General features: G+C 61.7%; 2 protein-coding genes across 2 annotated transcripts; both read right to left on the bottom strand.

Moving 5' to 3' along the window:
- Positions 1 to 1,453: 1,453 nt before the first annotated feature.
- LOC309450017 (uncharacterized protein) lies at positions 1,454 to 3,146 on the bottom strand. Its single transcript, XM_082072617.1, has 3 exons — positions 3,044 to 3,146; positions 1,874 to 1,987; positions 1,454 to 1,734 (listed from the first exon to the last, which is right to left on the bottom strand). The coding sequence occupies exons 1-3, from the start codon at positions 3,099 to 3,101 to the stop codon at positions 1,526 to 1,528; spliced, it is 381 nt and encodes a 126-aa protein (XP_081928743.1). The 5' UTR covers positions 3,102 to 3,146; the 3' UTR covers positions 1,454 to 1,525.
- A 1,555-nt stretch (positions 3,147 to 4,701) lies between these two features.
- Positions 4,702 to 23,081, bottom strand: TACC1 (transforming acidic coiled-coil containing protein 1). The gene is made up of 13 exons (XM_082072616.1): positions 20,043 to 23,081; positions 19,378 to 19,493; positions 14,445 to 15,516; positions 11,501 to 11,561; positions 10,963 to 11,161; positions 9,309 to 9,364; positions 7,576 to 7,698; positions 7,414 to 7,490; positions 7,099 to 7,142; positions 6,848 to 7,008; positions 6,529 to 6,635; positions 5,941 to 6,061; positions 4,702 to 5,841 (listed from the first exon to the last, which is right to left on the bottom strand). Exons 1-13 carry the CDS (start codon positions 20,990 to 20,992, stop codon positions 5,773 to 5,775), a joined length of 3,156 nt encoding a protein of 1,051 aa, XP_081928742.1. The 5' UTR covers positions 20,993 to 23,081; the 3' UTR covers positions 4,702 to 5,772.
- Between the last annotated feature and the right edge of the window lie 3,027 nt (positions 23,082 to 26,108).

Below are 26,108 nucleotides of genomic sequence, written 5' to 3'. Positions count from 1 at the left end.
TCTGGCCATCTCGGCGGTGATGCCACCAGCCTGCGGCAGCTTTGCCCACGTAAACACGCTTGTGCCCGTGCTGAGTGGGCTCAGCACCACCCAGGCAGGGAGCGCAGACAGGGCGACAGGCGCGTGTGCACTGGCCCTGCCCTGCCTGCCCTGTGTGTCCTGCTCCTTGTCCCTGCCAGCCTGTGTGTCCTGCTCCTGGTCCCCGCCAGCCCTGCCCCGTGTGTCCTGCTCCTGGTCCCCGCCAGCCCTGCCCCGTGTGTCCTGCTCCTGGTCCCCTCCTGCCTTGCGGAGACTCAACTGTTCCAGAGTATTTTTATACCCGGGCAGCTCTCGCAGCCCTCGTGACTCGCGCCGGGGTCTGCAGCAGCTCTGTTTTCTGTGGGCACGGTCACACGGCAGCTGGTCACACTGCCGCTCTTCCTTTATTCACAGAGCCTTTCAGTTCTCCTCCTAGATGTTTCTGTCTATTTTGCTGCTGTAGCGTGCCTGGGGTGCGAGCAGCCCCCGCGCCCCCCAGACACCCGTCAGCAGACACAGGGGCAGGAGGGGGTCCCAGGACAGGGCACATCTCTACCCCAGGGCCTTTGGAGGTGCCACCTGTGTCCCCCACAGGAAAACATCCTTCGTGTACCCAGGGGAAGGAGCAGGACCCACAGCAGACACAGAATGATCTGCTTTGGGGACGTCTGCTCTCTGGTGGTAGCAGCCAAGCGTCCCTCATGGGTGGCACCAACCCCGTGAGATCCAGGTCTCGAGGACTTGTCACCCTGCAGCACCCAGGGCGGTCCCTGTTTCAGTAGCATCCTGCAGCAGAGTTCCACAGCTGAATCTAAGTGTGCCGGATTATTTCTTCTCTTCTGTTCCAGCTTGCTCTGTTCAGTTTCAGTACCTGTTCCCTTTTTTCTTGCATTATGACTATGGGAAACTCCTGACATTGCTTTGCTGGAGGAGCAGCAGGGGCTTGCCCTGCATTATGTGCCTTGCGGTCGGATTCCCACTCCTCTCCTCCTCCATCGTTCCCTTTTCTTTCCTGCTCACTCCTTAGACTGCAAAACCTCCTGGGCCGGGTCCCTGTGCCTGCCCCTGGGGGCTCTGCCTGCAGGACTCCCCGCAGAGGCCGGGGGAGTCCCAAGGATGGTTTCCTCCCACCGAGTAGTGTGGAGAGCTGCACCGAGCAGGCTTGGCCAGTATTTCACACCAAGTACATTTATGGTCCATCTAGGCCTGTGTCTTTGCAGCCACAGGAGGAGAGAAACCCCTCAAACGGGCCCAGAGCAGCCCAAAAGCACCGCCGCGGGGGGGATGTGCTGGGAGGGGGCTGTGCTGGGGTGGGGAGCACGGGGCAGCCCCGTCGCCTCGGCTGGGGCCGTTCCGCAGAGGTGACAGTTTTCCCGTGAACAAGAAGCACCAGCCGGGAACACGGTTTTCAACTGCAGCGTTTATTTGCCTGGTGGCGACTTCGCTTTGAGCGTCCCTAGGCTACGGCAGCAAGCAGCTACGTGGGGCTGCCCCCGGCCCCCCGAGCTCAGAGCCAGCGCAGCAGCAGCGCCCCCGCCAGCGCGGCCGCCAGCAGGCGGGGGGGGCGCAGCGCCAGGGCCCCCCCGCCGCTCCGGGCGCCCCGCGCCGGCCCGTTGCAGTCGTCGCTGAAGCAGCATTGCAGGGTGGCCCCCCCGGAGCCCCCGCGCCGGGCTTGGTCGCAGAAGGACTTGTAGGAGCAGGACTTAATGACGCTGTCTGCAAGGAAAGGCACATGGGGGCTGAAAACAAGCGGCTCATCCCCGCTGCTCGGGGACGCGGGGAATCCAGCTCCCGGGCTGCCCCCGGTCCCCTCCAGCCCCCCAGTGTCCCCAGCATCCCCAGCCGAGGGACTCACTGGGCGCCGTGATGGTGGAGCAGGCGTCGGCGTACTGGGGGCAGCTGTGGGAGCCCTGCTTGTTGCAGTCGTTCTCGTTGGACGCGACACATTTGTGGCATCTCAGCGCTTTACCTGCGAGGAGGAGGAGGAGGAGGAGGAGGAGGAGTGGGAGCAGCGGCGAGACCCCTCCCCGCAGCTCCACGAGGCGTTTGCAGCCCGTGGGTCGCCACAGCTCCTGGGAGCCCTGGCAGGGGACAGGGACCACAGGCAGCGGTCAGAGCCCAGCTGAGCAAACAGAAGTGTTGGTATCATTTTATGACAGTAAGAGACTTTAAATAACAGCACCGTTTTAAATATCTGCAGGCAAAGCACCTCCCCAAGAAAACCCAAACCTGGAGATCCCACTCCCACCTGAAACTGTGAATACTGGACTTGAATGGTGACGGTTAAATTACCACTGGTGTTGGTGAACCTGCTTGGCTGGCTGAGCAGAGCCCTCTCCCGGCCAGCTCCACTGCAGGGGGATCTTGCAAGAGGCCGGGGCTCCATCTTCAGCTCATGGAAAAGGAGAGAGCCAATATCTTCGGGGAAACTGTGACATCATGGGGCCAAATGCCAGTAAACACCAGTCATTAGCCTGCACTGACCCCAGCATCCACAGCGGGATCGCTGTCTTCTGCTTCTCCTTTGCAGCACGGTACAACCTTTAATTTACCACCAGCTGAAAACAGTCCACAGTTCATCTCCTCCTGCTGCAAAGCTCCTGAAACCGTCCCAACGTCGCCACACTTTGTGGCATCGCTCTGAGCGGCACAAGCCCGCTGGCTCTCTGCAATTCTGCCCTCGAGGAGCCCGGGGCTGGGTGGGAAACACCACCCTGGCGATGGGGAGCTGCGTTCCTCCGGCTCTCAGAGAAGGGACCGGGACGCCCTGTGCTGAGTGCGAGCGGCAGAGGGGACGGCGAGGGGCTGGGTGCTGCTCTGGGTGCTGCTCTGGGTGCTCCGGGGAGGAGAAAGCAGCCACCCCCCCAAAATGCTGTTCTGCAGGGATGGGAGCAGGACCTGGCAGGGGCACTACGGGCACACACAGCCTGCGCACAGGGGACAGGGATGGGGACAGCCAGCGAGGAGAAGAGCAACTACAGCGATTAAAACCCCCCAGCAGTGCCTGGAGCTACGGGACACTTACTGTCTCCGGCCAGGGATGTGACGATGGCCAGGGCCAGGAGGGTCTTCAGGGCGGACATTGCCAGCAGTGTGCGGCGCGGGGTGCGTAACTGCTCTTTTGTCTTAAGGTCTTACAGGTAATCTGCTTGGGCGATTGGTCACCGGGCTGGGATAACGCTGCACCCCGGCTAATGCCATCTTAGCTGGGGAGGACGGGACGCGGGTCCCCAAGGGCAGGGGCCGGCGTGGGGCCGGGGAGCGGACAGAGCGGTGCGGGTGACGGACCTGCCCGTGCACAGGGTGGGCTCTGCCCTGCGTCCCAGCGCTGCCTGCCTGGGGAACCACTCCATCTCCGGCATGGAACCTGGCCGTGGCTTCCAAAGACCTTGAGCAAGCTGGTCTGCTCCAGCCAGAGAACAACACCTTTCTTGTTTGCAGCAGCCAGGCTGGGGAAAGCCCTCCAAAGGTTCCAGCCTTCCGAAAGAGAAGAGCGAGAGAGCGACTGCGGCCCCAGCCAGGCAGGGCGGGCCCCGTCCCGCAGAGGATTTACCCGGCAGCGCTGCCAGGGGCAGGTGCAGGATTAGGCCGAGTCCCACTGGCCAGCGTGTCCGGCTGAGCTCGGCAGCTGCACCGCGGTCCAGCAGCACCCGCCAGGTGCAGCACCGGGTCTCACAGTTAACGAGCGCAGACCAGGACCAGCCGATAACCACGCTTGTCTGAAACCAACCGCATCGCCACGCACATGCGTCAACCCGCGGTGGAACAGGGCCCTTCCTGCAAGACAAACTGCTCCAAAATCTCCTCACCGACCGTACAAACACCATGAGCGCTTTGAAGAGTGATAAACACAACTTTTATTCAGGCAATGAAACATGGAAAAAATATATTAGTAATCATTATAATAATCTCATTTGTGTGAGTATAACTCTTACAAATATTTACCTGACATATAAAAGGGAAATTATTGTACATATAAAACCAATGGTGACGGCAGTTACATACATGGTACAAAGCGATGGGGTAGTAGTCACTGCAGAGAGCTCCTGCTCGGGTGGGGGCACGGGGAGCGATTTGCAGTCAGGGTGCTCACTCCTTGGCACGTTGTTGTGGACACAGACCTGCTGGCAGACACACACTCGCACACAGCAGCACCGGCAGCTCACGGCGGCCCCCGCGCTGCCCGAAAGGGACGTTTAGATTGTGCTGCAGGAAAATGACACCAAACACAACCAGGCTGTGACCGCAACACACGCACCCACAGCCTCCCTGCGCTGGTGACACAGCTGGGCTGGCAGCAGGCGACACTGGGTACCGGTGTCTTTACTGGACGTGCGGGGGCTGCTGTGCACCCCACGCTGTCATCGGCATCCTCGGCGTTGGACCCGCAGCCTCACCGCGCCGGAGCTGCAGGGCTGCTGCGGTGTGAGATGCACCAGTCCTGCCCGCTCACAGTTACACACACACCTTCTATTATATATAACTATAACCATTATATATATATTTATATATATGGAACTATAACCATATTATAGTTAGTGAATCATTCCTTAGGAATCTTCTTTGCCCCAATGGGAAGTGCATGTGGACAGGCACAGGGACACGACAGAGAGAGGAGCGACGGTGAGAGATGCTGGGGAGCAGGGAGGGAGGATGCTGCCGGGGAGCAGGGAGGGAGGATGCTGCCGGGGAGCAGGGAGGGAGGATGCTGCCGGGGAGCAGGGAGGGAGGATGCTGGAGCGGGTTATTGCCGCAGAGCTGCTGTCCGCAGCCAGCCTGGCTGTGCCAGGGCAGGAGGACGGGAGCATCGCCCGCACTGAACACAGGCTGGGTTTTGCGTGAATGCCGAGGGGTGAAATCAGAAGCGTATTTTACTGCTGTCCGGACCTGCCCTTGCCTGTCAAGGCTGGGCTCTGTTTGCTCCTCTTACTGCCGAGTGCTGTAAGTGGCCCCCTGCCCTCCCCTGGGCCGGGGGCTCCTCCTGGGCGCAGACCGAAGTTACCCCGGTGAAGTGGCCGTACCCACGCTGCTGGGGGAACGAGACACGTGCCCGATGGGAAGAAGTGAGGAGAGAGCCCGAGTGCTCATAAATGCTAGTAGGTGCTCATAAATGCTAATAAATTGCACAAATGCAGAGACGTTGGCTTCCTTCCTCCAAGGCTGGCACGGCCAGGGACAAGGATGCTCTGTGCCACGTGTCACCCATGTACCAGGGACCAGGACCAGCCCCTTGAATGCCACCACCTCCCCCAAAACCCATCAACCTACTGAGAGGCTACTGGTGGCTGCAAACCACCTGTGGTGGGGCCCTGGGGTCCCCGAGCCCCCTCACTGCCTCCCCATCCCATGCCAGGTCCTCTTCCCCAGCCCAAGAGCTGGTGACCCCAACCCTGGTGTCACCCATATCCCGGGGCAGGACCTGTGCAACCGGGCACGTGAGGGCAGTAAGTGACAAAGCACATCAGAACGTGACTAGAGCCCCCTGCTGAGGGGGACAGAGCCTGGAGTGTCACCTCGCGGCTGAGAGGTGGCACCTGTGCAGAAGGGCGGTGCGGCAGCCGCTGGCTGCTGACCCCATGGGGGACACGCACACCTGATGGCGGGGACCCCAGAGCCCTTGGGACACAGGGACAGCGTGGGGACCGGGGTGCCGCGTGTGCTTCTCTGCAGGGGTTTCCTGGGCAATAAGGCAAGGTGCTCGACGGTACGAGGAAAGCGGCCAAGTGCAGGGTGCTGGGCGAGGGGCAGGGATGCTCAGTCTGTCTTCCCCAGCTTGGCTATCAGCTCGTCGCAGATCTTGGTCAGCTCCTCGATCTCCTGGTTCTGGAAGGAAAGCAGAGCGCGATGACCCCCCGGCGCACAGGTGGGGATAACGGCACATCTGCCGCCGAGCGGCACGGGACGGCGGCCCCGGCGCGTTACCTTCTGCTGGAGGGCTCTCTCCAGGGACTCCACCCTCATCTGCTCCTTGCGCAGCCCCGCGTGCAGCGCCGCGCTCTCCGCCTTGGCCTTGGCGCGCACCTGGGCGATCTCCTCGTTGGCCCTGCGGGGTTTGGAGAGAATGGGGCGGGGGTCACGGCGCTGGGTGCAGACAGGAGCACCGCGGCACAACGGCAGAGCCCGTGGCACCGGCTCCTGCTCACCGGGTACATGAGAAGCAGTTTTCCCCGATGGAAAACCTGCGTGAGCCCCAGCAGCTGCACAACCCCTTCCTGCACCACAAACACGAGCCCTCAGAAATGTGGAAACTTGTTCCATGACTAAACAGATCATGAACCTCAGTTCCCCCATTAAAAACAAAAACCTAAGAGAATCCACTCAGGGCTTTGGGCTGGCTTAACTCACAGCCATTTTAAGTCATTTGAGCCTGAGGTTGTAAAAGGCAGCTTTGCACATCAATAGGCTCCTGCCTTCCAGCCTCAGGAGAGCCAGATGGAGCCGCTGCCCTACAAGGTCTGTAAGCGCCCAGAACGCCCCCAGCACGCCCCGCAATCTCATGCATGACCTTACTTGTCTAACTTCTCTTCTGCATGGACTTTCAGGGCCTGATACCGCTGCTCCTCTTGCTTGACCCGGGTTAAATAATCTTGCGCGCACTTCTTCAGTGCTTCCTCGTTCTGGGGAAAAAGAAAAGTACATCCATCTGCATTGGGACGGAGCCCAGAGATGTTGCTCTGATGGGATGATATATCCTCTTCCGAGTGTAGAAAGAAATAGGCTTTAAATAGCATCAGCCACAGAACAGAGCCACCAAGTGGGGCCAATGCTGCACGGGAGCCCTGTGTCCAGGGCCCAGGGCTGCAGGGACACCGCAAACCAAGGTACAGACCTTCTTGAAGCCTTCCAGGACACCCTTCAGGTTCTCGTATCTCCTGAAGAGATCCGACAGGGACCTCTCCACCGAGTTCAGGTCTGCCAGAGCCTGGTCCTTCTCCATCGTGAGCTGCTGCAGGTTCTTCTGAGACGTCATGTTTGTCCTCTGCTCATCCTCTATGAAGAGCAGAGAGCGGGGACTCGGTGATGGAGCCAGCATGGCTGCGGCAGCCCTGCCCACGCGCCAGCCAGGCCACGGCCCCTCACCTATCATCTGGGCAATGGTCTTCTCGTACTCAGCCACGATTTTCCTAGAGGAAAGGAGGTCGAAAGGCAGGTAAGAGGCAGCAGCTTTTTGCAGACACGCACCTCCAGCTCTGCCGATAGCAAACTGCCCCGGGGCCACCCCATCCCCAGAGTCCCAGCCGTGGGTGCTGCAGCTCCCACCATCGCCCAGACCGCCCTCCAGCTGCTGCCACCCGGCCAGCGCGGCTAACGGGGCTTCGTTCCTGCGGCAAAGACACCGGCAGGCTCAGCAACAGCACGAACAAACAGCCGAATGTGCGAGGAGAAGCCCCGTACCTCATCTCCAGGACCTCCTGGTGGCTTTCCTCGTACTTCTTCTTCCACTCGTTTGCCTCGATCTCCTTGGTGATGATCTAGGTTGCAGCAGACACAGGACCCTTGGGACACGCTCTGGGGGTTTCCCACGCTGTCCCACCAGGACGGGGTCCCCAGCGTTACCTCCTCCCTGATGAGCGTCAGCACCGCCGTCTTCTCGGACTCGCTGAGGCAGATGCCGTCCAGGGGGCTCTCGCTCCTGGTGGCGGCCGGGGGCTTGTCGGTGGAGCACAGCCCGGGGCTGCCCTGCGGGGAATCACCGCCCGGGATGCCGCGGGATTTGCTTTTCACCCTGCTTGGGGTGTCCCCCCCGTTTCAGCAGCCTCTGAACCTCCCTGCCCGCACACACGGGCAGCTCAGACACCCAGCACAGCCCACGGGGGTCTTTGGGGCCCTTTCTGCCGGGAGCTGGGATGTGGGACACGCGTGGGTGCCCTGGGGCTCAGCATCCCATGGGGACCCGTTTCAGAAGGAGAAGAGCCCAGCCCCATGATCCAGGAACCCAGTCCTGCCTGGGTGCTGCCCCATCCCTTCCTGGGGGGTCCTGCAGCCCAAGAGGCCTCCAGAGAAGCATTCCCTCAAACCACGTCCGCCACCGCCCGCTCCTCCCTCCAGCACCAGCGAAGTGACAGCCCTGCGCACTCATCTCCTTGGGAACCGGCTGCCGGGCCATAAATAGAGAAGTGCTTGGGAGGAGGCAGCCTGCTTGTGTTTTGGAAACGAGCACTGAGCTCTCTGCCCGTCCCTGTGCTCTGACTGCTGCCCAGGACAGGCAACCCCAGCCCTTTTGGGCTCTGCTGCCGGGGCAGGAGCCCCCGGGTGCGGGTTTGGGTCCGGCTGGGGACACTGGGGAGCTCCAGCCCCGTGTGGCTTTGGCAGCAGCTGCCCACAGCATCTCCCCAAAATGGGGGCACAGCTGAGTCCCCGGCCAATCCCCCCAGGGTTTGGGGTGACCCTGGCCCGGCCGCGGGAGCAGCGTCTGCCAGGCTCTCCCCAGCACCAAACAAAGGGTTCACTTTGACTAATGTCCTTGTGGGGCTTAGCGTAGTTAAATCTGTCTCAGAGAAGCTAATTGTGCTGATGTTGCTAATCTCATTGTCATCTGCTTGCCACCTCCAGCAGCTTTGGCCAGGGGCAACTAAGCTGGCACAGGGTTCCCCCCACAGTGGAGGGGTCTTGGGGCCACCCCGATGGCTTCTGGGGACAGACTGAGGTGTCCCCATGCAGATGTGCCATGGCCGGGGTGCTGGGATTGCTGGGGGCTGCAGAGCCAGGGCTGTTTTCACTAACTCCCCCATCTCTGCTGTCAGCTGCCCTCCTGAAAGCTGCGTTTGAGGGTCCCTTGTAGAAGGCACAGGCTGTCCCGCAGCTCGTCCTGCCCCGGATCCCCTCTGTCCTTCCACTGTCCTTCAGCGGCGCTGGCTCCGCTGCCCTCCCCAGCACAGCCCCGGCTCCCCAGCCCCGGCTCCCCAGCCCCGCTGTCCTGGCAGCGCTGGCTCCCTCCCCAGCACAGCCCCGGCTCCCCAGCCCCGGCTCCCCAGCCCCGCTGTCCTGGCAACGCTGGCTCCCTCCCCGGAGCAGCCCCGGCTCCCCAGCCCCGCTGTCCTGGCAACGCTGGCTCCCTCCCCGGCACAGCCCCGGCTCCCCAGCCCCGGCTCCCCAGCCCCGCTGTCCCGGCAGCGCTGGCTCCCTCCCCGGAGCAGCCTGCCCAGAAACCACCGCTGGGTTTATCGAGTCCCTGCGTGGGCTTTCCAGGAGCTTTAACTCCCGAAGGAACTCGTTTCAGCCCTGCACCAGCACCGGCACAGCCGCCCTGAGCCTCCCACGGGGGGACAAAGGAAACGAGGGGCACTCACGGGGAAGATGCCAGGCCCATCCTTTGCCGTCTGCTTGGAGATGTCCTTCTCAAAGCCTAAAGACAGGGAAACACAACCTTTTAGCTACTTTGAAACAGGGCCCTGGTGGCATGTGCAGATTTGCTGAGCTTCTCCTCCCAAAAGGCTTCTTTGCCCCCAGCCCCTGCCCTTGTAGGAAGGACACATCCTGCATCTCTGGCCCTTGCAGGGAAGACACATCCTGCCTCCCTGCCCCAGCTCCTGCTCTTGCAGGGAGGACACATCCTGCATCCCTGCCCCAGCTCCTGCTCTTGCAGGGAGGACACATCCTGCCTCCCTGCCCCAGCTCCTGCTCTTGCAGGGAGGACACGTCCTGCATCCCTGCCCCAGCTCCTGCTCTTGCAGGGAGGACACGTCCTGCCTCCCTGCCCCAGCTCCTGCTCTTGCAGGGAGGACACGTCCTGCATCCCTGCCCCAGCTCCTGCTCTTGCAGGGAGGACACGTCCTGCATCCCCGCCAGCCTCCCTCCCGCTCCCCGGGACTGGAACCCAGCACTCCCCCCTGGTGGCCGTCCAGCCCCGTGTCCCCGCAGCTGCCACCAGAGCGGCCATTCCCGGGGAGCGCGGGGGCCGAGCAGCAGGAATGAAGATGCACAGCCCCGTTGCAGGGCTCATTCTGCACGTCACTGGCTGGTGCGGACGGGCTGCGGCCCCGGGGTGAAGCCCAGCTGCTCGGGCCCCTCCAAACAGCAGGAGCCGCAGCCCACACCAACGGGGCACAAAACCCCCCGAGGAGCTGCCACACGGCTCCTGCTATTCTAACAGCAGCAGAGAGAAGACAAGAGCCGTCTCCTCCCATCCACACCGTGTGAGGCACCCTGCCATCTCCCACCGCGCGGGAGAGCTGCGTGACCCTCGCTCCAGCAGCCGGCATGGCCGGCTGTCCATGCGTTAGCTGGGCAGAGAACAACAGCGTGGCCAGAGCCAGCCCGGAGGCAGCGCCAGGCTCGTGGCTGCACATCTCCCAGTGTTTCCCCGTCTATCCCCGCACTCTGCTCCGCGGCTGCTCGCTGCGGGCCCCCCCGGGCCCTCCCAGAGAGCAGCGCTCAACGCACCCGCCGGCCCCTCTGCTGGCTGTCGGATTGTTCCTCCCGGGGAGACAAAGGCTGTTTGCTCTGCCGGGACCCGCAGCCCCGCGCAGCGTTCAGGAGTGATGAATGGGCACCCGCGCGGGGAGAGCTGCAAACCTGCCGTGCGGGGCTTCCTCCTGAGTGCCCCCAGGACCTGGCTATTGATTAAATGTCGCGTTGCCTGGCTTTTAATTATGTTTTAATGGATTGGTCAGAGAGGCTAATTACATAGGAGGTTGACAGCAAAACGCTACCAGGAGCGCTAGTGGAGGCCTCCTGTAGCGACACAGAGATCTCCATCAGCCACGGGGACAGTGCTCCATACCGGGAGAGTCTAAGGACAGCCTGTACTGTGATTTTTCCATGATGGAAACAGCACAGATAAGCAACCGGAGGTTTCACCGTACCTTGCGGCAGCTTTAGCCCTGTCAGTGTGGATAAACGCGGGGAAGCTGCGCTGCCTCGCCAGCAGCGCGGCCGCAGGCTGCAGGGGCTGCAGGGGCCGCCTGGCTGCACACGTCACACCGCGCGGTGGGGACGTCTTACCTGTCTCTGTGCCGCGCTTCGCTGCCGGCACGGGCACGTTGGAGCACTCGAAGTACTCCAGGTCATCCTCGGGCTCGCCCTTCTTCTCCAGCCCGGCCGGTTTCTGCGCAGAGGTGGTGGAGGCCAGCTTCTCCTCATCGGTGGCACGTCCATCCCGGTTCGCGATAGCTGGGATTTCTGAGATCAGCGCTCCCTCATCCTGCAGGATCAAGGCATGTGGTTAAGCAGGACTGAGCTAATCCCTGGGGATCAGGCAACCAGGCTGCCCGGATGGCCCGTGGAGCACGGGAGGCTCAGCACCCCCAACAAGCTGCTCCCCCCGCCTCCCCCGCAGGTTTGGCAGAAAAACCCGGGACAAGCACCAGGCACAGCTCTCCCCGCTCCCTGCCCACAGGGAAGATGTTCTCCCTATGGCCAGGAGCTGCTGCTTCCAGGGAACGTCCCTTTGGTCTGGTGTCACCGCAGCACCCGTCAGCCGTCCCCTCCATGCCGCCATCCGAGCATCCCGCATCAGCTCCCGGGACGGGATCCCACGTACCTGAGCGCAGGTGTCCAGGACCAGGGGCTGCGCCTCGTACTGCTGCACCTTGCAGCCGCTCCTGCGGGCGAGAGAGAAGCGGCCGGTGGGACGGGGCTGCGGGGGCTGCGCGGCAGGAGCAGCGGGGGCACGTGCGCGACAGCCCAAGCAAGGGGAGCAGCCCCAGCGCCAGCATCGCCCCCTCCGCGCCAGCAACCCCACTCACCAGCGAATACCGAGGCAGAGCGTGTTCTGGAATGAACAAGCAAACAAAACACACGAGTACAAAGCGATCGGGTTTGTCTTTGAGGCATTTATTCCTGCTGAGGGTAAGGACCAGAGAAAGGAGCCCGGGGTGCTGACAGCGAGAGATGCGATAGCCAAGGAGCCGGCAGAGAGATTCCCTTGCTGCGCCCTCGCCCTGCGCGTCCAGCGTGGTGGCAGCCTGAGGTCTGAGCGCCGCTGATTTTCTGCGGGAAGGAACCGATTCCAGGGATGTCCCCCCATCCCTGCAGCTGGAGCTTTGTCTGTGACATCTCCACAGCATCCATGTGTCTGCCAGGTGAGTCGGACCCGTCAGAGAGCTCTGCTTTGCTCTCCAGGGAGCTCCGGGGCGATAGGAGATGGGAGAAGGTTCGTGCAGACGGGAGAAGGCTCAGCTCGGGTTGATCTGAAGTGGACCCATGGCTGGGTGCTCCCAGCAAGGCGGCTCCCCTGGGACTTTGTCCCATGTTCCTCCAAACGTCCTGTCCCAGAGTTGGGCAACGCAACAGGCACAGCACGTCCCGACACGGCATCAGCATCTTCAGCCAGCTCCAGGCAGCTGCGGAGCAGTCCCAGCAGCGCTGGGTCCCTGTCACCGGAGCCAGCAGGGACCGAGGGAGTCACCGACGAGATGACGAGCATCGCGGCACGCGAAGGAGAGCACAACTCTCCTCCCACTTCTCACCACCCTCTCACTCCACTTTCAGCAGTCTCACCACTCTCTCACTCCACATTTAGCAATCTCCCCCAGCTTGCTGCTGTGTCCCAACCCCCCAGAAGATGGATATTCACTGAGCTGGGGTGTAACGGCCGCTGCAGATACATGGGGAGGGGCCTCCACCTCCAGACTCGCTGCCACCCATTGCAGGGACACGGCAGGAGCTCGAGCAGCTGGCAATGAGCTGTACCGCGGTCTAAGGAATCACCTCCACCCGCTTCGCTCCAGCCTCCCCATCCCATCGCACGTGTGCCAGCAGAGCAGGGACCGGGGCTGCACAGAAACCTGCTCCCCGTTAGCGATGCACTGGTTTGGGGTGCTTGTACATCACCGGCTCGGGGCGCTGGGAGCCGGCACGCTGCGGGAGCAAGCGCGTGCGCACCCGGGGCAAAGCGGCCCCGGCTCCAGCCCCAGCGGCGCGGGACACACGTCAGACAGCGCGAGTTGAAGGGCAAGAAGGAGCCCGCATGCCATGGACACACGTGAGGCCAGCACACACCCAGAGAGGACAAAAACCAGCAAGGAAAAGAAGAAATAAATACAGAAGAGAGTACTTACAACAGAAAACAGAGAAATTTCACTTGCTCAGTAGTCCTGATGCACCAAAGCATGGACAGGGAGAGAGACAGACAGATGGAGAGAAGAAGAGCATGTGAAAAGACCTGGATACTAACTCATCTGGAGAAGCACAGTGAGCTGCCAGCGCTGTCTTTTGGGAGGAACACACAGATAAAGGATGCTCGGACTCTGCATTTACTGCTCGCGGCGGCAGGATGAGATCAAACCGCAAACCCCGCAGGCGAGTGCCCGGCACGGCCCGCGCTGCTCCGCGGCGAGGGGGCTCCGCTGCGCCCACCCCGGCTGCCGCCCGCGGCCACGCACCGAACGCCGACTCCTGCAAACACCCGTACCCACACGCCGCGGAGTATTTCTAAGAGAAAACCATCCAACACGCCCTTGTTTCGCCTGCTGGGTTTTACCTGCTCCCTCTGTAAAAACCCGCTGGAGAACCCATCAGCAGAGTGGCGCTTGCTCCAGCTTTGCTGCCAAATCGAGCACAAACTCTGCGCTCCTAAGATCTCCCCTTTCCAGCAGGTTTCCTGCTTAACTCTGCAACAGGCTCCAATTACCTGTGCTAAGTGCAAACACAAATTACAGTGGAAAGACCCCAAACTGGGTGGGTAGGTACTCCCTCGTGCAGCACCCCCTCACATCCTCTGCCGCCCAGAGAGCCGGCGTGGGAGGGCAGGTGGAGCCAAGCCCAGCTCAGCAGAGCCTGTCTTAAATGTCAGGCTGAGACTTCAGCACTACCCAGAAACAGCTTGGAGGACACTCACGATACAACAGGTGGAACACCAAGAAAACAGCAACGTTTAGCCATCAGACCTGTTCCCAGAGAGGGCGATGCTGCCTGCACTCCCAGGAGGCACTATGAACCATCACCATTTACACAGGGGGGTTAAATACCCCAGTTCAGGAACTAAATATGCACTTAAATAGTCCAGCAAGGGACAAGCAGCTCCCTGCTGCCCATGCAGATGTGATAAAAGCAAAACCCATCTGCCTGTTTAACCTCTGTTCTCTCCTGTTATAAAGAAGGAAAGTCAGCGGCAGCTCCCGGTGTGTCCCACAGCACCCGGTCACCCGGCCCCCGCCACAGCGTGGCTCTGACTCCCCAGTCCCGGAAGCTGGAGCCCCACGGGGGTTTCCAAAGAGGTGACCCCGATAAGCAGGTCCCTCCCTGCTCTGTCTGGGACCCGGGGCACCGTCACCGCTCTGGGACACCCGTCCCTCTCCTCCCATCTGCTTCTGAGTGACCAGGGACAGATCGAATTGGGATGGCAGCAGAACCCGAGGCGCACGTCGGCATTGCTCAGAAGACACGAGGCAGGACCACCACCATCATCACCATCACCAGCATCATCACCATCACCACCTCCTGCCCGCGCGGGGGAACGCAGGGGCTGCCGCACCAGCACTCACGTTATCAGGCGCGACCTGGGTTTCTTCGGGGAGTCTCTGCCTCTCACGAGCTCATCCTGCACCTCCAGCGTCTGCGACTCCAGGATCTCATTGAGGCTGTTATCGGCGGCAGGGCAGGAGTCGGCGGTGCTGGCGAGGGTCTTGGTGGGCTTAAAGGGATCCATGGAATCAAAGTTATCCGGGTTGAACTGGTAAGAGCCCCTGGGGAGAGCTGGCGAGTCCTGCAGCGCTGAGCTGCCACCAAAGGGGTTGGGACCCGGGTTGTCCCAGCGCGCGGGACCCAGCCGGGGGGAGCCCTGGGGAGGCAGCGGCTCCGTGGGACCCCTCTCCGCATCCTCGGTGGGTTTCCTGGGGGAGTCCCGATGCCTCTTCGGTGTCAGCTTGCTGGCCGGGATCCTGCTGCCCTTCCTGGGTGCAGCTCTCCTGCCCTCCACGCTCTCTCCCTCCTCCACACCATCGGCCTCGTGTTTCTGGAGCTGCTCTTTGGGGTCCGGGTGCCCCCCCGGCTCAGCGGGATGGGAGAGGCAGCACGGGGCTGCTGGCGGGGAGCTCTGCAGCCGGCAGCCCCCTGCCACAAAGGGCTTCACGCTCTCGTCGTACAGCTCGGGGTCAAACCCGTAGGACGCCGGGGGCACCGGGGTCTCCTCCGTGGTTTCTTCTGTTTCCCCCCCCAGCAAAGCCGGGCTCCCCTTCCCGAGCTGGCCCCGGCTGGGCGAGCACTCCTGGGCCAGGGCATCGGCCGCGGGCTCCCCCGGCCCCGTGCCAGGGTCCGTTGTGTCCCCTCCGGACATGTCGCGCTCCAGGGCGGCTCTGCCCACATGGGGCAGCGGTGCCGGCTCCGCCGCGGGCACGGGGGCACAGCCAGCGTCAGCCCCGCGTGCCGGCACTGCCGGGGGCTGGGTGGCGGCTGGTGGCTGTGTCAGGGACGGGTCTTTGGGGTCAGGTTCCCCTTTAGCATCTGAGTTGGCTTTGGGGGCTCCAGTCTCCGGTTGAGCCGCATCTTGGGGGTGCGTCCCGGGCGAGCTGTCCTGGCGAGCTGCCCCTACCAGCCGGTCAGCATGGCCACTTGGCTCTGAAAAGATAAAAAGAGCCGGTGAAGCCCCCGCCTGCCGTGCGCCCCTTCCAGAGGGCTCCTCCGCCCTCCCCACCTCTGCATTTGCACCAGGCTCACCACGCTGCGGCCAGAGTTTCCTGACCACAAATCCTGATCCATGACTTAATCACTATTACTCCAATCCCTTCCCCTAAACCCTTTTACTGTTTAATCTTTTCTGTGCTGTCAGGGGGATGGGGAAGCTCCTTATCAACCACGGCATCCTGAAAGCTGCACCCCCGAGCACCTGGAGCTGGGTGCAGACATGCCGAGGCACAGGAAGAGAACAGCCGGTGCCAGCTCCGCTCGGCTCATCCGCGCCTCTTCTCCCGCATCTCGACCAGGGACGGTGGCACAGCCGCCCGGGTGAGGCCGAACAGGCCCTTGCTTTGCAGGAGGGGGTTTGGGTGCGGGACCCCAACAACAAGCTCCCGCAGCCCCGAGCGCATCGCCCTGGAACGGCTGTTCCCATAGCGGGACATTTCCAACCAGCTCACGTTCGCTGGTGATGGAGTCACAGGCTGGCAGGAGTGAACCAGGCAAATCGCTGGTCCCTGGGCTAATCCCAGACATGGAGCCAACGGCCCTGACTCAGCCGATGGCTCGTGGTTTGCATAACTGATCTCCGGGATGCTAAAAGTCATGGAAGTGAATCATGAGGGGCTGTGCACTCCCTGAGACTGCAAAAAAGCTTCTTCTGACTGCAGAAAAGCTCCTTCCAAATTGACGTTGCCTTGCTGCCCCAGAAAATGCATCAGTAAACACAAATCAGTGGAACGTACTTGGAGTGCAGCCAGAAAACACTGAGGCAGCGCATGCCAGGCCTTCCCATCACCAGGAGCCAGGAAAAGCTCCCTAACAGACCCCAAAGAAAACTTTATTGCACTTGCTTTGTTGCTCAGATGTTTTAAACCTCACCGAGACAGCCCTGAGTAGAACAACAGACTTCAAAGTCAGGGCAAAAGGCACCTTTTAAATGCATTTGACACTCCCACTGGAAGGCTCTGCAGCCGCCGTTCTCACAGACAGGAGCCCATCCTGGTTTCCAGCCCCAGCACCGAGTAATTCCTTCTGGAACACCAAGCAGTCAGCAGGCAAACCGCCCCCCCGCTGCCCGCGGGCGGGGAGGGAGGGACGGTGCACCCACAGCTGCCCTTTCCTCACTGAAATCACAGGAGCTGCTCTCCCAGACCTTCCAGTTTTGTGACCCACTGGTTTTCCACACCCACCCGGCAGCCCGGCCGATGCCTTCAGCAGCACCCCCAGAGGTGACCGAGCTGTCCCGTGTCACCCGGGCACCGTGTCCTGCCGGGGGGGACACCTTAGTGCCAGCGGCTCAGTGACCCCGGGCTCCATCCCAGACACGGATGCAGTAAAAGGGCCCGGAGCCCTGCGAACAGCAGCTGCACGGGCTGCGCAGGGAGCGCAAACCTGCTGCTGGTCCTGCCAGTGCGCGGTGAGGGGACATTAAAGTGGAAATGGAGACTTTACACTCTAAAGAAAAACATACAGAGAGCACAGTCTGGCACCACAGCTACAGGCACTTTGTGTGTGTGCGTTATAATCGTTATGCTCGTCTTCCTTTGGCTGAAATTAAACACAAACAGCGAGTAACTAAACAGCTTTCCTGCGCGCCAGCTCCCTGGAGCAAACGAGCGAAACTTGGCAGCGGCCGCACCGCCATGCAAAGGCCCCGCGCCCTCCTCATCCACCTCCAGCAAGTGGAGCAGCACCGATCCTCCGCACGGCCCGGAGCGCCAAACGCCGCCAGAACCACGCCGGCACCACCGCAGCCCGGACGCGGCTCCACGCCACCCCAGCCTGACCCACGCTCCCCCGGCTCCCGCGCAGCCCCAGCACAGGATATCTGGCCCCTGCATTCAGCTCAGGCTCACGCAGCTAACGACTTTTTCCTCTTTTGGCTTTCCGCTTTGGTTAACAGACCGTTGATCTATTTTTAAATCTATTCTGTTAAGAATTAGCATACCGGCAAACGATGCTGCCTCTAGCGCACCGGAAAGCATGCGCCCCGCATCAGGGCAACAGCAGGAAAAGCCGACGAGCCTGCTCCCATCGCTGACGGCTCCATATTTGTCACTTCTGCTCGTTTCCTTGCACACAATATCTCTTTCTGGCAGATGACTGAAGATAACTTCAGCAACAATAGGACAGAATTACAGGCTCCACTGTTCGAGGCAGCAAGAGGAAAACTGTTTGCATGATCCTGAAGGGGCATTAAGCCCAACTGCAGCCCCCTCCCCGGGGCAACAGGACCGTGGAAGTTTTGTCCCCGAGAACAGGGTTTAATGCATCCAGGCCACCAGTCCCCGCAGTCACAGCTGCTGTCTGACAAGTTTCCCAACCCTGTTTATTCCCAAGTAAGGGTGAGACCGCAGCTGCAAGACAGAGCAGCGGCTGCTCCTGCCAGTGCCCCGAGCCTGGGAGCGGCTGCACCTGCACCTGCCCGGGTACCTGCCCACGGGCTGGGGCTCCCGCCGCGCCCCCGCTGCACAGCAGCTCCTCCGAGGGCTGCAGGGCTCCCGCCGCCCGCAGCAGCTCGGCTGCATTGGTCCCGAGGAGCAGCCACGACGCTGGAGCTCCCGATGGCAGCGTTTGCAGCCGCTGCCGTTCCCGAGCTGCAGCCACACAGAACAGCGCACGCTGCTGCGAAGCAGCATTGCAAAGATGAGGGCTTAACGTGTAGATTACTTAAGGGATGGTTATTCAACAATCCAGGATGCCTTCTGCACGCTGCAAACTCACAACCGCACCCGGGTAGTCCCTTCTCTCCACCATTTCAGGGCACTGGGTGATGCACGCGAAGCCCCGGGCAGGGACGGAGCTGGTGCTGGCATGCAGCGGGTCTGGCGCTGCCGCCTCCAACATCCCGCTCACCGCCAGCCAGCACAGAAAAACAGCTTTTGCCAGAGAGCATCCCCTGGGCGCCGCAACACTGCGACCTTTGTGCGCGGGGCGCCGCGAGCGGCTGGCTCCCTCGCCGCCAGGCCGGCCCCGGGGAACAGCGCGTCCCGGCGAGCAGGGACACAGGCAGAAATGATCCCACACCTGCTGGGAAAGCCTTTATCTCCCCTCTGCCCCTCCCCAGGCATTATCCCCAAAGCAAAGATGTCTCTATCATCCCTTCTTAAAACAGAAGGTTTATTCCAAGAGCTGAGATTATTGGACAAATGAACCAAGCGCTCTCTCCACCGAGGCAAACAAACCTGTGTTTTTACAGGGATGGATGGGCAACCAGAACCACCTCAACAGCAAAACAACACTGCAGGAGACAGAGAGCCCCAGCACCCTGTTACTGCCAAGGTCACGCAGTACTTGGGCTCCTGATGGGGAGGACAAGGCTGTGGTTCGAGCTGGCACACTCCAAAACCCGGCTGAGCAGCCAGCTCCCAGCTGACGGCTACAAGCATTCACGAAAACACACAGTATTGCAGCCAACACCACCCAACGCGCACAGTTCTGCCTCCACCGGCCTCTCGCTCTCTTCTGGTTCAGGGACAGCAGGAGGGTGCAACTGGTGGTTGCAGAACTGCACAGAAATTTTGCACTGCGTAGGCATGAGCCAAAGGGGGCAAACGGACCCTTCTGAGCCTACGCTGCAGCCCTCCAAAGTGATTCAATAAATCAATGTTTTGCTCAAGGGAGAGAGTAGCCCTTTGCAGAGTGCGCGGCCCTGAGTACTGGCATTTGAACCATCCAGGCCATTAACCACAAAAAATGTGGCAGACATTATTCAAAACAAGCACTTCTCCTTCACCCCACCCTGCTTTCCGCATCCGGAGCAGAGAGCCGAAAAGCAGAAGGTGCCCGCTGGCTCTTTACCTGGGGTCCCGGCCTCGGGCTCCGGTGGTCCCGGCGGCGGCTCGCAGAACTGCTTGAGTGGCGAGCGGGTCGGCGTTTCTGCTTCAGGGGTCTCAAAATTCCCTTCGGAGTCCGAGCTGCCGAGGGGGGGGAAAAGAATGAGGAATTACCACTTTCAAGGCTAGCTGTGAAATCCTCCACACTGCCTACACATCCAGCCAGACCGGCTCCGGGCCGGCCGGCCGCGGATTCCTGCAGCGGCCGCTCCCTCCTGTCCAGCGGGACTCGCTAGCAAATGGAAAAGGGAGAACAGGTGAAGCAACATCGTGAGCATCCCCCCACGCCCCCAGCCCTCCTCTCGGCCGAGCCTCCGGGGTCGCTTCTCTCCGGTCCCTGCCAGGCTGGCTGAGCATCCACCAGCGGCGCCTTCCCCGCCGCTCCGGGGCGCTGCCGCGGGCGAGGGCGGGCACGGCGTCCCGGTGCTGCTGCCGTGAGCCCGCCGGCATCTTCCCGGGGGGGCACAGACCGCTCGGACCCCCGTCCCCCCCACCGCTCCCCAGGCGCGGTGCAGCTGCGGCCCCCGGGCAGCCAAGCTGAGGACAGGCAGCGAGCGGGCAGCGGGCGACAAGCACGGGCACCCGCGGGGGTGGCACGGGGGGGTCGGGGCGGGGGCCGTGGTCACTTGCCTGGAGCCGAGGGCCGGCGAGTCCTCCTCCGCCCCTCCGTCCTCCCCCTCGGGGCCGCCGCCGCCCCGCACCGCCGACCATGTCCAGCGGGCCCACTGCACCGGCGAGAGGATCTGCCAGGCGCTGAACGCCATCGGCCCAAGGGGCGCAGCTCCGCTCCGTCCCGCTCCCCGCTCCGCGCCGCTCCCCGCCGGGCTCACTGCGGCCGCGCCGCCCCCATCGCCGCTCCGCCGCCAGCGCCAAGGGCCTCCCCCGGACCGCGCTACTCGCCGGCAGGGAGAGCGAGCGCCCGCCCCCGCCGCCCCCCGGCGCCGCCCGGCCGGGAGGGAGGGACCGGCCCGCGGGAGCCCCCCCGGCCCCGCCGCCCGCTCCCTGCGCTGCCCGGGCGGGGTGCGGAGTGGGGTGCGGGGGTGGATGCGGAACGGGATGCGGGGCTGAGCCCCCGCCCCGCCCGCTCGGGTGATAACGACCCGCCGCGCCGCGCCCCTCCCTCGCTCCCTCCCCTCCCTCCCCAGGCAAACTCCCAAATCCACCGATTTCTGCCCAAACGCGCCCTGCGCACGTGGCTGCAGCGCCCTGCCCGGCGCCCCCCGAGCCCGCGGTCCCCGGGATGCTGCGCTGTGCCCCGCCGCCCCCAGAGAAAACCCCCGGGCAGGGGCCGCGAAACCAGATCCACCTCCCGATTTATCCCGCATCCATCGGGGCTGCACCTGTGCTGGGACACAGCCGGTGGATTCCTTCCACTCGGGACGTGCCAGTGAGCAGCCCAGGCGGGCCGGGAGCCGCCCCCAGGGCCAGCGGCCCCCAGGGCCCCCCAGGGCAGCCCTGCTCCCGGGGTGTGGGGGTGCCAGAGCCAGGCAGAGCCGATTGCTCCAAGGAGGCAGACGGAGCCGGGCAGAGGGCAGGGAAACACCTGCCCCTTCCATTTTCCAAGGAAACAGCGACTTCATAGAGCCCTGGCTGATGCTGTATCCTTCCGTGGCAACAGGTTTATTTATTTATTAAACTATTGTTTAAAAATAACAGCCAAGAGACCCCGCAGGAATAAACACTGCCAGGCTGGCCTCCCTCGGGAATCTCTCCCCTAACCAGGGCTCCCAAATTCATTACCTCCCACACGCTAGAGAGAGGAGCACAATGTTCCTGGTGCTGTGCAGTGTCCAAAGCGCTTCGAGGAGTGCCCGGGGCTTGGGCAGCAGATCTGTCACGGGCAGCGCTGTCACCAGCTCTGGACCGTTGCTGCCGTAGAGCCCGCAGCTCCCGCAGCCCCGGGCTGGCTCAGCCGCTCCTGGACACCGGGACCACCTGGGAAAGGGCAGACGACTGTCCCGCTGCAAAACCCGCCCGGCCCGTTGCAGAGAAGCCCCGCTCGCCCTCAGTAACCGCACGAAGCGCTCACGTGGCAGCCGAGCTGCAGCCCCGCGCTTCCTGTGAATCAGCAGCCGGCCCTGTGCGCAGGAATGCCTGCACACGGCAGAGAGGCCTCCGGACAGACAGACCCGTCCATCTGGTCTGGCCACCTCTAACACCGGCCTCCATCAGGCGCTTCAAAGGGCTCATTCCTCACTGCGGAGCATCTCAAATAACCTCCCTGCAGGGATCCTTTCTTCCAAGCTTCCATCTGTTGGTGTCCTTATTAAATATATGAGTCATTGCTGCACGTTTTAACTGTCTGGCTTCTGTCAAAGAAAATCTCTTACCCAATTACACAGTCTTTCCAGACTTCCCCAAAGATAACTCTGGTTCGGCCAAAGCTGCCAGTTCCCACCGCGGGTCAGCGGCAGGAGCTCACGTGTGTGGAGCCCAGGGAACAACCTGGCACAGCGCTGCCCCCCACACCCCGGGGCCTGGGGGACCAGGAGCCCCGCAAACCTCCCTGCTGCTTCGTGGGGTCACCGAGCGAGAAAGGGCTGAGTGGCACTGATCAAGCTTAGCCAAACACCAAGAGGCTGAAGCAAAAGCAGAACCTCAACATCCTGTCGCCCACGTCTGCTGTGAGCTGAGCGAGCAGCCTACTTCCCACCATCTGAAGTGGCAGAGCTGATTTCTGCAGATGAATTTTACATAAGGAGACCTGCAGCATGTGCCGCGGTGTGAGCCGCTCTGCAGCACCGCGCGCTGCAAACCCAGCTCCTCCCACCCCCCCTCACAGGAGCCGCTGCCCGGTCCCCACCAACCCAGAACACCAGCTGGAGCGACAGCATCGCTGTGTTTCAGTGACTGATGGCTGCCTGGGTTCTGCCAGGGACCGCGCAGAGAACACAGGAATGCAGATGATGGGGGAGCAGCAGCTGGCGTGGGCGCAGCAGCAAGAGCGAGCTCCTCTGCTGCAGAGGGAAGGAGCTGCAGCAGCAGAACAACCTATAGACTGACTTCTATAGCCCCCCCCACTTGTTGGACGAGGGAACTGGGGCGCATGAGCCAATGGTGGAGGAAGTCAGCAGCATCCTTCCATTGTGAAGGCTGCACAACAGACACAGAGCACCCAGCGAGCCCCCCCGGCTCCTGCCCACCGGCTGGAGGGAGAGCGGCTGACGAGAGCAGCATCAGAGGACTCAGCCGCACCGGCACCAGCACCGGCTGCAACGCTCCTGAGCCGCAGGGTGCGCGGCAGGAAGATACAAGAGCAGAGCAGGAGCGGAGCCCGCTGTTTGTGATGAGCAATTAAGAAAATGCCCCGAGTGGCATTTTCCAGCTTGGCACGCAACCCAGCTTGGCAAGTGACACCGGCTGCAAATCAAGCACTGAGGAGATAACCTGACTTTGTCAGCCACACCGGTGGCGCTGGCTGCCAAGTACCGCTTGGCACAGTCAGCAGACACAGCTCTGCAGAGCAGGAAGGACACTGACCTGTTCAGAAAGAGACCTGCCAGCAGCTTCCATCCGTAGTGAGCTGCAGCCTGCACACGCAGCAGCTGGGCGACCTGTCCTTGGCGTCGCCGTCACCTCCCGCCCGGCCCAGGGCTTCGCTGTGCCCAGCACAGCACAAGCGCAGCGGCGCAGGGGTGGGCAGCGATGTACAGCCTCTCAATGTACACCCTACACAGCAATGAACAGTGATGTACATAGTGATGTACAGCAGAGGCCAATGCGGCACGCTGGTCCCCAGCCCCGGGATGCTCTAATCGTGGGTTCCCAGCCTTGCTTAGTAAATAGCAAATTGCTTAGTAAATATTTTCCCTGGCTTTGCCTATTTTTAAACACACACTGTGAGTTACATAAGTAACATCCTCCATCACTGTGCAAGCACGCAGGCGGCAGACACCCCGAGAAGGGGTCTCTGGACCCCTCGCAGCCCTTTCCCTGCGGATCGGCGGTGCGGGCGGCTCTGGCCAAGGGCAGCAGCCCCAGGAAGGAGAGCCGGCAGCAGGCAGACAGCGCGGCAGCTCCAGCAGCAGCACGGGGTGACCTAGAAACCACCCCCAGCTCGCACGCTGCGCTGGCGCTCCAGGGAAGGGGCGAGCGCAGCGCTGTGCTGCAGAGCGAGCTGGCGGAGCCCCAGAGGCTTTGGGGCTGGAGGAGCCCGGGTGGGACAGGGGCTGCACAGAGGTGCAAACCCTTGCTCACAGTTCTGACGCTGAGCCTGCCGCGTCCAGGGATAACGGCTCTGTGTCCAGACAGAGCTGCCCTGATTCATCCCAGGGCAGCTGGCAGCGGCGCCTCTGCCCGGCCTCGCCTCCCAGGAGCACATCCTGCCCAGCTCTTTCGCTGTTACCACAGCTGGGTTCCTGGGGAGGGTGTGGGAAACGCACTGCAGAACAGGTACCACACAGCCGCTGCAGAACAGGTACCACACAGCCGCTGCAGAACAGGTACCACACAGCCGCGTCCATCGTTTGAAGCTGCAGCGCCCCGGGTTAGGGGAAGGCGTGCACCTGCAGTTTCCATTCTCAGCCCTTTCATTAGGCACAGAACATCTATTTCTGGCTGCTGAGGTTTTCTGGGCACGGTGCAGTGAGCCAGCGCTTCCAATTCTAGCTCAGAAATGGATCTTTTGTGGGTTTTTGTTTTTCTTCTCCACTCCTGCCACTCTATCCCCCCACAATGAGGCCTTTCGCTCCCCCACGGGGACCAGGGTTTGGACCCCCACAGCCATCCCGGGGGGGAACGAGGATGGCACCACCAGCAGTGCCCTGGTGACGGAGACAGGGGGTCGTGGTGACAGCCTGGAGATCAGCACACAGATAAAACATGAATCCATATTTCACTGCTATGTAAGTCTCCTTAGAAGCCTATAATATGCACTTTATCCACAAGACATTTATCTCCTCCAGAAAAGGCGCAAGGCGTTTCATGGGAACATTTTTCTGATGTTGTCTTTTGTGCCACCCTATCCTCTTTATCACATTTTCCTAAGCTTAAATGGGGCCCACACATCAGTAAAAAGGTAAATGATTCTCTGCCATTACATTGTGAAAAATGGAGACTTTGGGAATTAAGAGAACAGTCCACATGAAGGGTTGTGTGTGCCAGTGACAACCTGCAGCGAGCGCTGGCGGGAGATGGTTTCATAATCTGCTTCCTGACCTTTGCAGTGACACTGAAAAGATTAATGCTGGTAACTCCCATCTGCAATTCACCTCCTCGGGCTGCGGAGCACACCGAGGAGAGCCTTACCCTCCGTTCCCTGAGAGCCCAGATCAGAAAGGGAACTGGGGCCTAGGAACGGGCAAGCAACAGCTGAGTAGAAACTGGAGCCAGAAGAGCAGCGGCCCCAGTCAAGGGCACCGGGGTCTGTCCCTGCCTGGCAGCTGCTGGGAGCAGCAGCATCCCGGAGCATCCCCGAGCATCCCAGAGCATCCCAGAGCATCCCGGAGCATCCCCGGGACCCGGCAGCATCCCGGAGAATCCCAGAGCATCCCCGGGGTGCGGCAGCATCCCGGAGCATCCCCGAGCATCCCAGAGCATCCCGGAGCATCCCGGAGCATCCAAGAGCATCCCTGGGGCGTGGCAGCATCCCGGAGCATCCCGGCGCCCGGCGGTCGGTGCTCTCGCTAGAGGGCACTCCAGGATGGGATTTCCGAGGGCCGCACGGTCTCCCCCTCTCGGGCTCTGCTGTGCGCTCTCCGGGCGCCCACGCGTGGCAGAGCCCGCAGCACCAGAGCGACGCCCAGCGTGGGACAGCGCGGCTGAGCCGCCCGGCTCCCCCGGGACCCTTCACAGCCCTGCGATGTGACAGTTCCCATCGCTACACATTCCATCAAAATAGCTCTACAGAAATAGAAGCGAAGGACACAACTGTCACACACGAGCCCGGATTCCACCAGCCAGCCCCGGGCTCCAGCTGTCCTTCCCCACCATGCTGCCGTCAAATTAATACACACAAACGTTTGTGACTGCAGCAAAAAGGACCGATGCAAAAATGAATGCACTGCTACTCCTGCATGTTGAAAACAACAACCAAAGCTTAATCTCACTGATGCTACTCATGTGGATGCAAGCTCACGCACAGCAATTCAATAGCAACAGCCTCAAATACACAAGTTCAAGCCTGATTTTCACACCAGAGCTTTATGAACACCAGCATCTGCCTTCACCTTGCTGCTTCTTCACCCCCCCATCAACTCCTTCACTCTGTCTGCTAAAAATATCAGCGCTCCGTGGCAGGAATGCTCTTATCAGGTGTTTGTCGGGCCTTGGCTCCCTGAGGTTAGTTAGGAATTGAGAACGCTGGGACATGCAGGCAGCACCTGGGGTGCTGGCAGGGATGGGGGCAGCGGGGGAGCGAGGACAGCAGCCGGCACGGGGGGGGAGAGGGAAATGACAGAGGGTGGAGAGGAACAAAAAGTTTGCTCAAGGTGGAGCCAACAGGCGGGAAGGAGAAGCAGCTGAGTCTGATGGGGACAAAGGGGCAGCTCCAGCAACACGGTGAACAATGGGCCTGTTTCCCACCCGGGATCTTCTCCGACTCACGGTCAGGAGACCATAGGAATATGATTAGGAAATAAAGGCAGGGCCCAGCAGTTCCAAGGGGAGAACACACTTGTTTTCCCTGTCTGAAGCCAGCGTTTGCAAACAGAGGTTTGTTTGTAAATGTCTCTGCCTGGCAGGGTGGCCCACTTAAAC

Source organism: Streptopelia decaocto, assembly GCF_964273445.1.
Source record: "Streptopelia decaocto genome assembly, chromosome: 25".
In the NCBI taxonomy this organism is placed as follows: Eukaryota; Metazoa; Chordata; class Aves; order Columbiformes; family Columbidae; genus Streptopelia; species Streptopelia decaocto.
This window is presented reverse-complemented; position numbering and strand designations above follow the sequence as displayed.

Excerpts from the sequence above, each read along its gene's own strand:
- LOC309450017 (XM_082072617.1), bottom strand. The coding sequence starts at position 3,101 with ATGTCCGCCCTGAAGACCCTCCTGGCCCTGGCCATCGTCACATCCCTG. Across the intron at positions 1,988-3,043 it reads CACATCCCTGGCCGGAGACA|GTAAAGCGCTGAGATGCCAC; the intron begins GTAAGTGTCCCG and ends TCCTCCTCGCAG. Across the intron at positions 1,735-1,873 it reads CTCCACCATCACGGCGCCCA|ACAGCGTCATTAAGTCCTGC; the intron begins GTGAGTCCCTCG and ends CTTTCCTTGCAG.
- TACC1 (XM_082072616.1), bottom strand. The coding sequence starts at position 20,992 with ATGAAGTCGCTGTTTCCTTGGAAAATGGAAGGGGCAGGTGTTTCCCTG. Across the intron at positions 19,494-20,042 it reads TCGCCGGCCCTCGGCTCCAG|CTCGGACTCCGAAGGGAATT; the intron begins GCAAGTGACCAC and ends CCCCCTCGGCAG. Across the intron at positions 7,699-9,308 it reads ATGGGCCTGGCATCTTCCCC|GGCAGCCCCGGGCTGTGCTC; the intron begins GTGAGTGCCCCT and ends GATTCCCCGCAG.